The 13,929-nt window shown below is 33.3% G+C and overlaps 1 protein-coding gene across 1 annotated transcript in view; it reads left to right on the top strand.

The window, feature by feature from the left end:
* Window positions 1-4,658: 4,658 nt before the first annotated feature.
* Window positions 4,659-13,929, top strand: part of LOC110039069 (DExH-box ATP-dependent RNA helicase DExH6-like) — a 104,888-nt gene continuing 95,617 nt past the window's right edge. The window contains exons 1-2 of the mRNA XM_020744014.1: window positions 4,659-4,897; window positions 11,186-11,276. Of these exons, the coding sequence (XP_020599673.1) occupies window positions 4,774-4,897; window positions 11,186-11,276 (215 nt within the window). The 5' untranslated portion in view covers window positions 4,659-4,773. The remainder of the gene's footprint in view (window positions 4,898-11,185; window positions 11,277-13,929) is intronic.

The following is a 13,929-nucleotide window of genomic DNA, read 5'->3' as shown; positions in this document are numbered from 1 at the left end:
TGTTCAGGGTTGTGAGTGATTGTGGGTACAGATAAGTGTAGTGAGTGCCTTAGCTCCAGACCAACACCCAGGGTTAACCTTAAGGTCTAACAATCATAAGGGTGACTCATCATGAGTTTCCCCCATAGTGACCCCACTTGCTAAGTACATAGAGGTTGAGAGCAATATGTGGAACTCCAGGTTGAGTAAAGAAGATGGTAGAATTTCTAATAGTGAGGGTTCCAAGTCTATTTTTTTAGGAATAGTCAACAGGAAAAGTCCTATGGCTAGACCCTAGGCTACTAAAGAGGAAAAACTAAACCTCAACCAAAAATGAGGTCAACAGTCACTATAGTCACATCTCCTTTCTTTGGAACATAGTGAACATGTTAATCCTTGTTGTAGGATTAAAATAATCTCTTAAAAGTCTCTGATGATGTTCATTTCTAGATTTACTTGAGTTGCAAGCCATTCTGCTAGAATTATCTATCTTATCTATCTATTTTTGCTGTTTTCAAATTTTTCTAATTGTTCTTTCAACTCTGAATTGTAAGTTACTAATTCTTTAGATCTTAAACTACACATAAACAAACACAATAAGCAATTAAAATAAACAAAACACATAAAAATATGAAAATATTCAAAATATACTACAAACAGTTATACTATTTTTTTAGTTTAAATAAAATATTTTAAACTATTAAATAATTTATCAATACTTTCCGTTACTTCCCTAACAACGACGCCAAAAACTTTATGCACGGTTTTTGTGTGTTATTTTTATAAATATTTTTCAATACTATAAAACACACACCCCCGACAGTGCTAATAATAAATATACAATTCAAATCCAAATAAAAATGACTTTAGTAAAAATAATTTTTTTCTTTTAAAATCTTTAAACTGCCAAACACGTAATAATAATACAAGTATATGTATCGCTCAAGTAATAAAGAGCTCTAATGGAGTCCTAAATATTGATTCCACAGAGAAGTTGGAAATGCTTATGAATAAATTCTTATGATTATAATGTAAAACAAAATTTAAACCACAAAATTGAAGAGTGAAATTTAAACTTAAAGTAATTGAGGTATGCTAAATAAAATGCAGTTAAAAAAACTAAGTTAATTAAACTAATTGCTAAACTTCAAAAGTTAACTTATGAAGACTAAATAAAGTTTCTGAGACAAAGAGTTCAAATTTAAGAAAACATAATATATATATAACTATTTTGTGCCAAATAGAAGCAATCATATTCTTTACCCTCTTTCAAATACATAAAGAACATTGACTAATCCAGAGTTTGGTCCCTAATTCCGTGGTTAGACTGGGAGGATTCCGACTACCACCTCAGAGCCCTCACTACTCCTTTGCCTGAGGGCTAACAATCTTGTTTTAGTTTCCAATCAACAGGACCAAATTCAAAAGTTTAATCTGTCACCTCAAAATCTCTATTTCTGCATCCAACAAAGTATATTTCCCTATTTATTTGCACTCAATCCCATGGATGACATCCTCTCCCATGGAATCAAATGTGACTCTCACCATGTTGTAGAAATCATAACCCTTTCAAATCATATGTTTCTCAACACATTTTAACTTTTTAATTGACCAGATCAAAAAGTAAATGAAGATCGGAGTTCAAATCATCACAAATTATTGACATTTAAAACTGTATAAAATAAAATCAATTCTTCACAAAACCATATCTAAGAGAAGGGAGAAGGATAAAGAAGACTACTCAGAATTCATGAGATGGATATGGCAAAACGTGGATTTCATATAAAAAAAAATAAGTTTATAAAACAAAGAAATAAAAAACACAACTTATCTCACAATCGTTCCTAAGTAAATCCCTATAAGTTTTCTTCAACCACTTTCTCTCTTTAGAAGCACTCTTAATTCTCTATTGGAAATGTAATGAAAGAGAAATCTCTCACTTTCCCTCTCCTTGTACAAACCTTGAAGAAAATCTCCAAGTCTTTGACTTTCTCTCTCTCTCTCTCACCAAACCCCTCTTTCGAATCTCTCTCAATCCTCCATTTTCAGCCCTAGACTTCCCTCTCTTTTATTAGAGGTTGCCTCTCTCCAAAAAGAATTCGTCCCGAACCACCTTAATTCATAAAAAGTCATCTCTAGCACTTCAGGCGCTGATTCTGGCGCTTAAGGAGCCAAATTGCTTTAAGAACGTGTTGTTTTGGGTTTTAGCGCTTCAGGTGCCGATTCTGATACTTCAAGCGCCGCCTTTCTGTAAAGTGGCACCTCAGGTGCCAAATCTGGCGCTTCAGGCGCCATCTCTCAGTAAAGTGGTGCTTCAGACACCAATCTGACGCTTCAGGCATCATATTCACAAAATTCACTATTTTGGCTCTAAATTTCATTCTTTTTGCTATTTTTGCTTTAAATGCCTAAAATTGATATACCTGCAACAAAAACATGAAAATACCCTTCTTTAAAGTGCAATATCACCAAAAATAAGCATAAAATGTATGCTTAAACAAACACATTTTTTTGGTGTATCACTACTCCTGAAGGATCTCCCTATTCTCAGCCTTAGAAGGAGGAGATTTTACAACTGTCTAAAAACTCACACCAATCTCCCTAAATTCACCGATCATAGACCTATTAGCATGAATCCTTCAACCACAATTCAACAATAGTAAAAAAACCATTACATAAACATAATATATACTTCATTTACAGCCTCATATACCACTCCACGACTTTGTAATAACTCCCTACGACAAGCTCCAGAACCACTGAAAACTGCATCAGGCGGTTGCTGGCCCTTAAACGCCTTGGGGATGGCACCTAGGCGTCAGTCTTTTAGTTTACATAGAATGCCCATGGTGCCTTGGCGCCCAAGGGAGCAGCGCCTAAGTGCCAATTTTGCGGAGCCTTGGCGCCAAGTGAGTGGTGGCTAAGTGCCACCTTCTCGATTTGTCGGATGCCTAGGCACCCATGGGTCTTGCGCCAAGGCACCAGTCCTCCATTTTGCTCCTTTGCTCCAAATTCCCTCCACATTGCTCCACTTTTCAATGCCTATTGTACCTGCAATGAAAACATGAAATTACCTTTCTTTAAAATACAATTTCATCAAAAAAGATGTGAAAAACATAAAGGAATTTAAACGTTCTTTCATCAAAAAAGATGTGCAAAACATAAAGGAATTTAAACGTTTTTTTCTACACATCATCCTATAAATTATCACCTGTGACATTGTTCTTTTGAGGGTCATTAAATTTACCTCCTTTAATGACGTTGAAGGAATAGTAGAAAAAGCATTAGATACTGACACAATTTGCCCTAGAAAACTATCATCTAAAATCCCATCCTCCTCTATTATCTTGTCTGTAGCATCATTATGATTCTCTCCATTTTCAACGATAATGTCTAGTATCACCGTATAAACAGGATTAAACGCCTCTTAGGTGGTAGACCATTATTAGAAGGTTAAGTAGAATTATATTTTCTCAATTTAGAATGTACCATAAAACAAAGGTCCAAAGTATGGCCAAACATTATGCATTTATTGCAGTAGTGTGGCACAAAAACTACATCTACCAAGTTGTTAGTAACCAAACTTAACCCTAACCAAATTGAATCTGGGAAGGGGAGTGTTATATCTCTTTCAATAAGCACTCTAGCAAAAGATGGTCTAGTAATATTATAAGTGGAAATATCTATTTTCATTGGTTTGCCATGTGTAGCACCAAGGCAGTAGAGAACTTGCATATTGAAATAATGTAACTTGAGGTAAATCTAAACTACATAGGGACAATTGAGGACTCTTTTTGAGGGTTAAACTTCACAGTCCATTTAAGTACTTTCATGTTAGCTCCATAAATGGTGAAATGCTTTCTGGAAAAAAATCTGGGTATAATCAATCTCCATTTCAAGCTTTATCATTGTGTTCCTCCCATCAATCAAACTCACATTCCATTCTCCGTCTAATTTGACATAAGAAAAAAGCTTTCTAATAACTTCAATTTTTTGTAGTAAGTAAACTTATCAATCAAAGTAATTTTAGAGGCCCAACATTCAGAAAAGTAGATGACAGGTTTGTCATTTTTCCTTAAAGTTTTTCTCAGAAAGTTAGAAGCGGGACTAAGTTCAAATTGTTCATGATATTTCTGTAAAAAATGCAACTTTACTGTTTCAAGTCTAAGAGCTTCTTCAGGTCTATTTCCTTCAAGAACATCAAGGTAAGAAGGCTTATCCATACTAAAAGGAGATCACACAATCAGCGCAAAGAGCAAAGAGCAGAAAACCAGGCAGAAACTAATGGAATCGTAAAATAACTATTCAATGGAACAGAAGACACAAATGAGTATGACCACGAACAGGGCAACACCAAAACAACAGAGAAAAAAGTCAAAAATAAAAGATAGCGGTAGAAAAACCAAGAAACAAAGAGACAAAGAAAAACTGCCTCCATTTCTAACCCTACCTGCAGAACTATATATATATACCAAAAGTGTCGCGTACCTCGACTTGTGGTTGACAACTACAATTCAGTTGTAAGTCTTTCGAGGTATGGTGTTCGAATGTCCATCTGACGACCGTCTTTTTTTGGAGGCAAAAGTTATATATATATATATATATATATATATATAAACATACATGCATACATACATGCATAAGCACAGACACCTTATATATATACGTACATACATACGCTTACCACCGTGCCAAAGAATTGCACGGAGGAAAACGAGGGAGGGACACGAATCGGGTGATAGTCGTTGCAACACTCTCACCCGGGCACTGACGAGGAAGAAGAGAGGGGAATAGATGACAGGTCAAAGTTTTAAGAAAGGGAGAGGCAAGCAGCAGGAGAATCATGCCTTTCTGAAGGAGTCCTCGCGAGTTCGAGTTGGGAAAATCCTTGAAGCGTTCCGCGAATCCGATGGAGAAGGTTTTCACTTTATTTTGAAGCAGCAAAACTGCATCCTTTCCGTTTCTGCGGCTGTTTAACATTTCAGTGTTTAGGTTTCAATTTTTTTTTTATTCACATGCGGGAACATGCTCTCTGGGTAGTTTGAGCGACAGATTATTCACATTCCCTCTACTGCGTTTTCTTTTTCAGACCTGTTTTTTTCCTTAGGCTTTAATATGGAAGCGATAGCTATTTGTAGTGGCTTGTGCGTCTTGGAACTACGAATATGATGATCTTTGGAAGCACATGAAGTGATTAGCAATTTTTGGGACGTAAATTAATTATCAATTAGAAATAGACCTAAAAAACGGAGAAGTGATGAAGAAACTCGTGTGGTAGTGGCTGATAGCCTGACATTAAAACTGGAATATCATGCTTGTATACCTGAAATCTTTTAGCATGTTTGCTGATTAGTTTCAGGTAGATGGAAATTCACGGTAAAAATATAGTTATTCTTGGAACTGCTTTTGCTATATGGTTGTCCGTAAGTGGGGATGTGCACTTCAATGGGGGAATTGATACAGGACTTTTAGACTGATTCGGAACAGTGTTGCCCAATCCAGGTTGGATTGCGTAAATATGCTATTCTTATCATCCTTATAAAGTTATATGCATTTGCTATCTACATTCAAAACACAATGATACAAACTGTCATAGAATTGACTCATGTGCTGCCACTTCTAGCTACTTCCTGTCGTTTTCTAAGCTGCAGAACATTACGTAAATGAGGGACAACCTTTTGCTAGCATGTGGAAATAGTTAGAGAGATAAAGTGTTTTTCTTACTTAATTTATGTCTTTTATTAAATGATGGATGCTGCACATTTTCAATTCGTTGAAGCTAGAGTGGAAACATCACTTTTGAAGAAGCTTTTTGATTATCTTTTATTAATTTTCAAAATTTGTGGAACTTTTCTTTTTAGTTTTTGTTTGGATATGTACAAAGTGAATGGTGATTATGGAGAGATATGCAGATCTCCAAATCTTTGAGCCCTTTAAAAGCTAATTGATTGAAGGATGGAAGCTAAAAATTCATTTGAGCTTCTTTCTTGGTTGAATTGAATTGTCATATCGATGTTTAATCCACCCAACATTTGCTTTACTCCCTTATTTCAAATCCTCATCATATTGGGGGGTGCCATTCTTCAATGCATAACACAATGAGATGGTTGGTTGTTGGTTACCAATCCATCATGATTCAATAATGATCCTACACATCTCTACAGAGAGATCAAAGTAACCCGATAAAAGGTCATCTTGGTTTAATCAAACTAACTTTAGATTCAAAGTTAGTTGGCTAGCACCCAATTGGCAGCACATATTCTGAAATGACTTGATCACATCACTGTTTGGCTCGACATTGACTAACTCACAGAGCAACATCCATAATAACATTGTATATATATATATATATATATATATATATATATATATATATAAAGAAGGAAAGAGCCCATGGATTATTCCCTTGGCATCAATCACATTGCCTAAATTGATGAAATGTTGGGATAGTTAGGGGAGTTCTTTACATTTATTATTGTAATTATTTGTTCCCTTTTCCCTTTCTTTGTAGCTTTGTGTTCGAATACACTTTGAAAAAAATGAGCAACCTAAGCATCCCTAACTATTTTTTTTTTAATGTCATTGGATTTAGACTGAGATCCAATTTTTCAACCTTTGGTTTTATTTTTTTTTACGAAGTCTGGTTTCATTGGACTTTTCTCTGAGAAGTCAATCATTATGAATGATGAAAAAGAGGTTTAATGAAGTGTTTTGAGAGATTAAATGCTGCATATCAATTGAATGGAAGAATCTATTTGAAGTGGTCTCAAATTATGAAAGCTTTCCTAAAAGCAACTGGAATTGTCCACCATCTTATGGATCTTCTCTAGAGTTGAGAGACTCACCATGTATAACTTTCTGGTTCGCAATTTAATAGTGAGAATTGCTATATATTAATAAGACATAAATATAAAGAAAGTCTAATTACTACATAAATCCAAGTTCATTATATAAAAACAACGATACAAACACGATTCAAACAAATAAACATATACATCGGTTCTAAACAAACAAACATACATAAATCCTACATAAAATGATAAGTAGATATAGAAAAATGGACAAATAAACATAAACATGCAGACACACAACTAGGGGTGTAAATAACACGAACGAATAGAGCTTGTGTTCGTGTTCAGTTCGTTTGAAATTTAGTTTGTTTGAAATAAGTTCGTGTTTGAAATTGTTAGTGAAGTCACTGTTCGTGTTCGTTTCTTAATGAACGACCCGAACACGGGTTGAACACGAGCTGTTCGCGAACAACAAGCCAGTTTGACATCCCTAATATTAACATATATAAATAATATTAATTATATTACTTATATTATATAAATATTATATATATATGTATATCAGTAAATTACTAATATAGTATATTTATATATTATTATTATTATTTTATTATATATTATAATTTATAAAATATATTTTTTTAAAATATCATAAATTTTAAATTATTTTATATTTCAAACAATACCGATTCGAACACATCACTGTTCGTGTTTGGTTCATTTAATTAATCGAACGAAAAAAATTTGTTCATGTTCATCTCGTCTACTTATCAAACGAATCGAACACAAATTCAATGACGAACCGAACACGAACTGTTCGCGAACAACGAGCTTTTTTGACAGCACGAAAATTCAATGACTAACCACTTACATATATTCTCATCATGTAGGTCTTATTATCACTTAATAACCACACAATTATAAAACTTTACAACAAAAAAATAACATAAATCAATCCACACAGATAATTATGGGTTGCCTTTCACGAAGCGCTTGATTTATTGTGGTCGACCCGACGTATCCAATGTTAACTTTGGTTAACCCAACATTAGAATTTTATTCAGCTCAGGCCTGTTGCTGCCTTGATAAAGTTGCCAATTTACCTTAAACGCTATTAGTTTTTGGATCTTTGATATCCACAACTCCAAATGGGTAGACTTTAATTACAGTAAATGACCCCGACCACCTGGACTTGTGTTTTCCGGGAAATAATTTCAATCTTGTATTATATAGCAAAACTTATTGTCCAGGTTTAAAATCTTTTCTTAAAATCTCTTCCGATCATTTCAAATTTTCATCTTTTCCTTATAAATTTTCGCATTCTCATCAGATTCATTTTTAATTTCCTTGAGTCACTTTAACTGAAATAATCGTTTCTCGTCAGTATCTTTTAAATTATGATTAAATTTCTTTACATTTCAGTAAATTTTATGCTCAAGTTTTATTGACAAATGAATGCCTTTCCAAATATAAACCATATATATGGTGACATTTCTATAGAAGTTTTAAATGCAATTCTATAGCCCCATAATGTATTATCAAGTCTAGCAAACTTGATAATAATATAGGATGCTGAAAAATTAGGATGACCTAATAACCTATAATGCTACAATATGATATCCTTATCTTTAGAAACAAAAAAACATAATTTTAAACAATACTTTGACATTGTTATTTTAGTTAAGCCCATCGTCAAAATAACAGAGTCCAGTTTTTTCTTAGCTTTGTCAATCATCTCTGTGGTCAATTCCTAAAAGGCACAACAAAAAGAATAAAAAATAGTTTGAGATTAATTATCAATACTAATTTTAGTAATGGAAAGTAAGTTACACGATAGATTAGGAATATGAGGAACATTCTGAAAATTGCGAAGGGTTAATAACAAGGAGAGTTTGATAATTCCTATCCCGACAATACCAAGAGCGAACATCGATAATTTTGATCTTTTTATTTCCTGCACAAGGTCTATAAGAGGAAAATAATTTGGAATAATTAGTCATATGATCAGTTGCACCAGATCAATTATCCAAGAATGAGTAAAATTAGGAACAACACCTAACAAAACAGCGGCTAAAGAGTTACCCTTCTTTGATAAGGAGCAAGAAGGAGTTGTGGACAATTCTGGAGATTAAAATAATTTATGCGAGTGCTCTAATTGCGTCTTGGTGAAAGGGGCTGCATTCGAGTTAGCAGAAGGCTCTTGAGTTTCCTCTGCAATGGCTTAATAAGTTTGATCTTCACCCTTGGATTTTGATTTCCAATTTACAAATTTATCATGAAATTTCCAATTTGCAGGTTTACCATGAAATTTTCTAACATGTCTCTTTTGTGTGACATGTATTTTGTAATGCTCGCACTATAGTTTCTTACACATTTCTTTGTCGGTAGCAAGCTCTTTAAACACGAGCAGAGTTTTATTGTTTAATGTTATAACTTATAAGATGATTCGATATTGCACAACATAATTTTTCTTCCTGACTCTTCATGCTTAATTTTTGAATTTTTTTTTTAAATCGAGGGTAGAGATTTGCTACCAAGGATTCGATCTTAGAGTACATTTAATTTCTGATTAAGTTTGACTAAGAACATGTAGAACCGGGCATTTTCCTTTCGCTTCTTGTGTTGAACATAATCATTTTAATTCTCTCAAATGTCATCATAGCATTTATAATGCTCTTTTCATAATAATACTAACTCATTGTAGTACGTAGTAACATCAAGGTCAGTTTGTTTTGATTTTCAAAGTTGATTTTTCAACTAAAGTTTATGAAGATAAATTCTTCAAGTCTGAATAGAGAGCTTGAACGACCTCCTAGAAATCTTGAGCAATGAGAAATAATAGATGAGGTTTTTTAATGGTAGGGTCCATGTAGTTGATAAGCCATGCCATTACCAGATAATTTTTGAATTGCTATTTTTTTTGATTCGGATCACTAGCAGTAGGTTCTGAAATTTCTCGGGTTAAATACCCAATTTTGACTCTTTCTTCGAACATCAATTTAATAGATTGAGCCCACTTGAGATAGTTTTGTTCATTAAATTTTATAATTGTGAGGTAAGGTGGTAAATTATGAGGAAAATACTTAGTCGATACAACCATGGGAAGAACTGTAGGGTAAGGTGAGGTGATTTCAGAATTTCTGAAACCGATTGTTGTGATATAATTTTTTTGAACTCCCATGATCATTACTGATTTGTACGACATCCTCAGATTCTGAGAAGCGTAGCACATGTGCTGTGGCTACCTCATGGGAAAGAAGAAACCCACCCTGGTTCAGATACGGGTTTAGCCCATGCAGCTTCGGCCATTCTATCGATGCTAGAGGAAGGACAAAGAACGATAGTTAGATTGGAGCCTCAAATCAGGCGATGTTGGTCTCTAAATGTAATGATCCTGTCGTTTCCTTCCCGGCTAGCTTTAATCACAATTGTATCGAGAGTCTTTGAACACTACGGTCCAATCATTGCCTTCCCATGTAGCTCTAATTGTGACTATATCGGGAGTGGCCGATCACGAAGACGATGATATTGAGCGAACCCGAGAGGGACAAGAGCGAAGTAAAGGCTTCTAACAAGGGAAAACCCCACAAATGACCAAATCGACGGATTTGATCGTAGTTTTGAAGGTAATTGGCGGCTCTGATACCATGTAGGTTTTGGGAGGGGAAAACATTTATTCATCTTCAATTCATAGAAAACAATTGTAAGATACATAATGGGGGATGATTCCCACATTAAGAAAATCATAAAATAAGCCATAACTCCCAATGATAAAAGAAGGAAACCGGAATTATTACATGCCAATAATTCTAAATTTTAAAAATATAAAACGCTAAAATAGACGTGATAAAATTAAAATTTTCCTAAAATTCCAACAGTCCTAAACTGATCACTTGCGAAATTCTGCTTTTATTTGTCCCCTAGGCGTGAAGGTTCTTATTAATTGCTAGAGATTTTTGTAGACATTAATATATGCCAGACAAAATGATATTTTTATTCTTGTACTTACGCATCATGCATTTGATTCAATTTTGTCTGCAAGGCTTACGAACCAGGGGCTTAAAAAGTCACGAAATGGTCAATGAATTAGTATTTGTTTCAGGTGGGTTTGCTACTCCATTAATATTTGTTTCGTGCTGAGTCATAAAGCCACACGAAGCTGTTGGAGTTATGATAATGATGATAGTGATGGTGTTCATCTCTTGTTCGCTGTCTGTTTTTATTTAACAAGTATATAACCCTGCCAGCATCGTTTAGCATAGTTTTTGTGATTGATACTAATTTCAATTTTTGTGTTTAGAACTTCGTTGGATGATATTAAAATTAAATATTCTTGTCTCAACCGAGTAATTAAAAAATGCTAATTATGGCTATATTTTCATCATCATTACATTGCTGTCTTTTTGGATCTTCAGTTTACACATTTGAACCTGATTTATCAAAAAAAGAGCGGGCAGCAGTTCATGAAATGTGCAGAAAAATGGGAATGATATCAAGAAGCTCTGGGTGAGTATTTAACTCTCTGATCTTTAGTTTATTTGGTTTTATAATGATATGCATCTATCTTGATTAGTTTAGAGTAAGACACGATATTTTGTGCTGGATGGGCATTTTGTTTTCATGCTTTTGTGTCTGCATTATATACATCTAATTGATATGATAACTGGAAACGCCCACAAAGTAGCGCTGAATCTCTTGCATGAAATATTTGGGTAAAGACAGAGAAAGTTGAATTGCTAACATGCTAGTAACATAACAGTAGATTGCCAGCAGAATAGTTTGTTTATTTCGCATAGGGAAAATAGAATAATTAGTAGCTTGTATGCATAGAAATGCAAAGGAGCCAAATTAAGGAAAGGTGAGAGTCCTTTGCAAGTGTCATTAAGTTTTTTTTGCTAGGATTTTAATGAGGAGATAGAGATATGCCAGAATGTCTCCTGAATATATAGATGGACAAATTAGGACACTGGTCTCTCTCACTTTCTAGAGGCATTCAATTTGCCAAATACAAGTTTGAATTCTTTTGGTGAATTTTGTCATATGTTTGTCAAAATATGTGTGTGCAACGTTAGTCCTTATCCTAAAATTAACCCTTAGCCTTCCATATATGGATGGTTTTAGAGAAATGTAGCAATAGGAAAAGAGTTTTGAGGGAAGACGATGTTAAGGAAACAATGGTTATGTTTTGAGGTAGTTAACAAAATCAAAGTTACATACTTTGATGGTTTGTTTAGCAGTCGAGATAATAAAGAAGTTTAGAAAGAGATATATAAAATATCTAGCAATATGTTGATGATTTTAAGATTTTGACAACGTGCGTTGCATTAGTGTCGAGCATAACAAGATATAAACTTTAGATGATGATCTCTATGAAATATAATATCTAGTTTTTTATTGAATGATTCCTTATAGATGAAATTTTAAATATGAATGTTGATTAATGATAATCACTAATTATATTGCAAATTTATCTCGAAAAACAAAATTGGACCAACTTTGATGATGATTTCAGAGCTTCCAGACCAAACCAATTAAAATGTTATTTTAAATTTGAAGAGTCATGGAGATATGAGAATAGTCTTGAATAAATCTTTTAAATGAAATTCTAAAGCTTAAGTGAATACTAAATGATTGGAGATCATTTTGCAAGTATTTAAAAATAATTAAGATGTTTAAAATTATGATAATTAATCATAATGGAATTGAGCATATGACTCAAGTTATTTGAGAGTTTCATGAAGCATAGAGTTGAAAAATCATGTCAGTTGAGTAACCAAATAATTTCTGTTCCTTAATAGCATATTGAGTTTATATTTGTGCTAAGAAAATTATAAAAAATAATTAATATTAATGTATTTTCATATGGCTTTTATTTTCATTAAAATTTGATAGTGTGATTCCATGAGAATTGATTTTGGTAAGCAAAGGAGAAAGTTGTTTGTCAAAGGAATGTCAAAATTATTTGGGGATATGCACGATGCAATGATGATTAGTATTTAAATGTAGTTGTGGAGTGATCAAATGATTTATTGTCTATTGAGAATCACATTAAAGGTCAATATTAAATCATTATCCTTTTTATTGGTTATGTAAATGGTTACAAAGGATGTGTAAGGGTGCATGCTATTTGCGAATGTAGTATTGATTTGAAGCACTGCTTAAAAAATTTAGAATAATGGATGGGGTTTTTAAAAGTTAAGGGGCTTTTGATAATCACAAGATGTAAATGTGTAACTTTGATTGAATTTGAAAGTGATATCACACATCCATTTTAGCCTGACAATTTATAATAGTGTCAAATTAGTCACCAGACTATTTAAATTTGGGCTGAAACATTCTCTGTTGGGACTATTTCATGCCCATATTACAAGAGTTTGGGAATTAAATTAATACTTTTATGGACTGCAGGACTAAAATGACCCCCTGAAAAGAATCGGGAGACTATATTGACGCATCTCTCTCTCTCCCTCTCTATATATATAGTTTAGTGGTTTAAGTTTTATAATTAAATTTTTAATTAAAATGGAGAAATACTTAATTAGTGGAAATAATTTACGAGTGCCATATTACATGTAGCATGTTGGTAACCCATTATGATGCTCCAAAACAATTTCATATGAGAAGTAAAAATCAATTATGATGTTATTTACATAATTGAGTTTTGTTTTTTTTGCTCATAAATTTATCTTTTATGTTATTATTTTATAATAGTTTCCAATCCTATTATCAGGGCTGTGAATTTAGCTCGAAGATCGTTAATTGTTCGAAGATTGATTTGAATTTTGCCTCGACTCGAGATAGGATCGAAATAAATGAGTTGAGTTACGATCCAAAATTTTGGATCGAATATTCAAGCTGACCCTAGCTCGGCTTGAAATCAGATTGTTAACAGATTATGACTGGGAATGTAGTGAATTTAGCTCAAAGATTGGTACTTGCTCGAAAATTGATTCAAATATTTGTTCGGATCGAGATTATATAAAAATTAAACGAGTTGAGCTACGAGCCAAAATTTTGGATTGAATTTTTTTGAGCCGACCACAGCTTGGCTCGAAATCAGATAGTTAACAACCCTACTTGTCATCCCAAACATGAATGAATGTAATATGAATATATGAATATATATATATATATATATATATATATATATATATATGTG

This window comes from Phalaenopsis equestris, unplaced genomic scaffold (genome assembly GCF_001263595.1).
Source record: "Phalaenopsis equestris unplaced genomic scaffold, ASM126359v1 Scaffold235044, whole genome shotgun sequence".
Classification (NCBI taxonomy): domain Eukaryota; kingdom Viridiplantae; phylum Streptophyta; class Magnoliopsida; order Asparagales; family Orchidaceae; genus Phalaenopsis; species Phalaenopsis equestris.
This window is presented reverse-complemented; position numbering and strand designations above follow the sequence as displayed.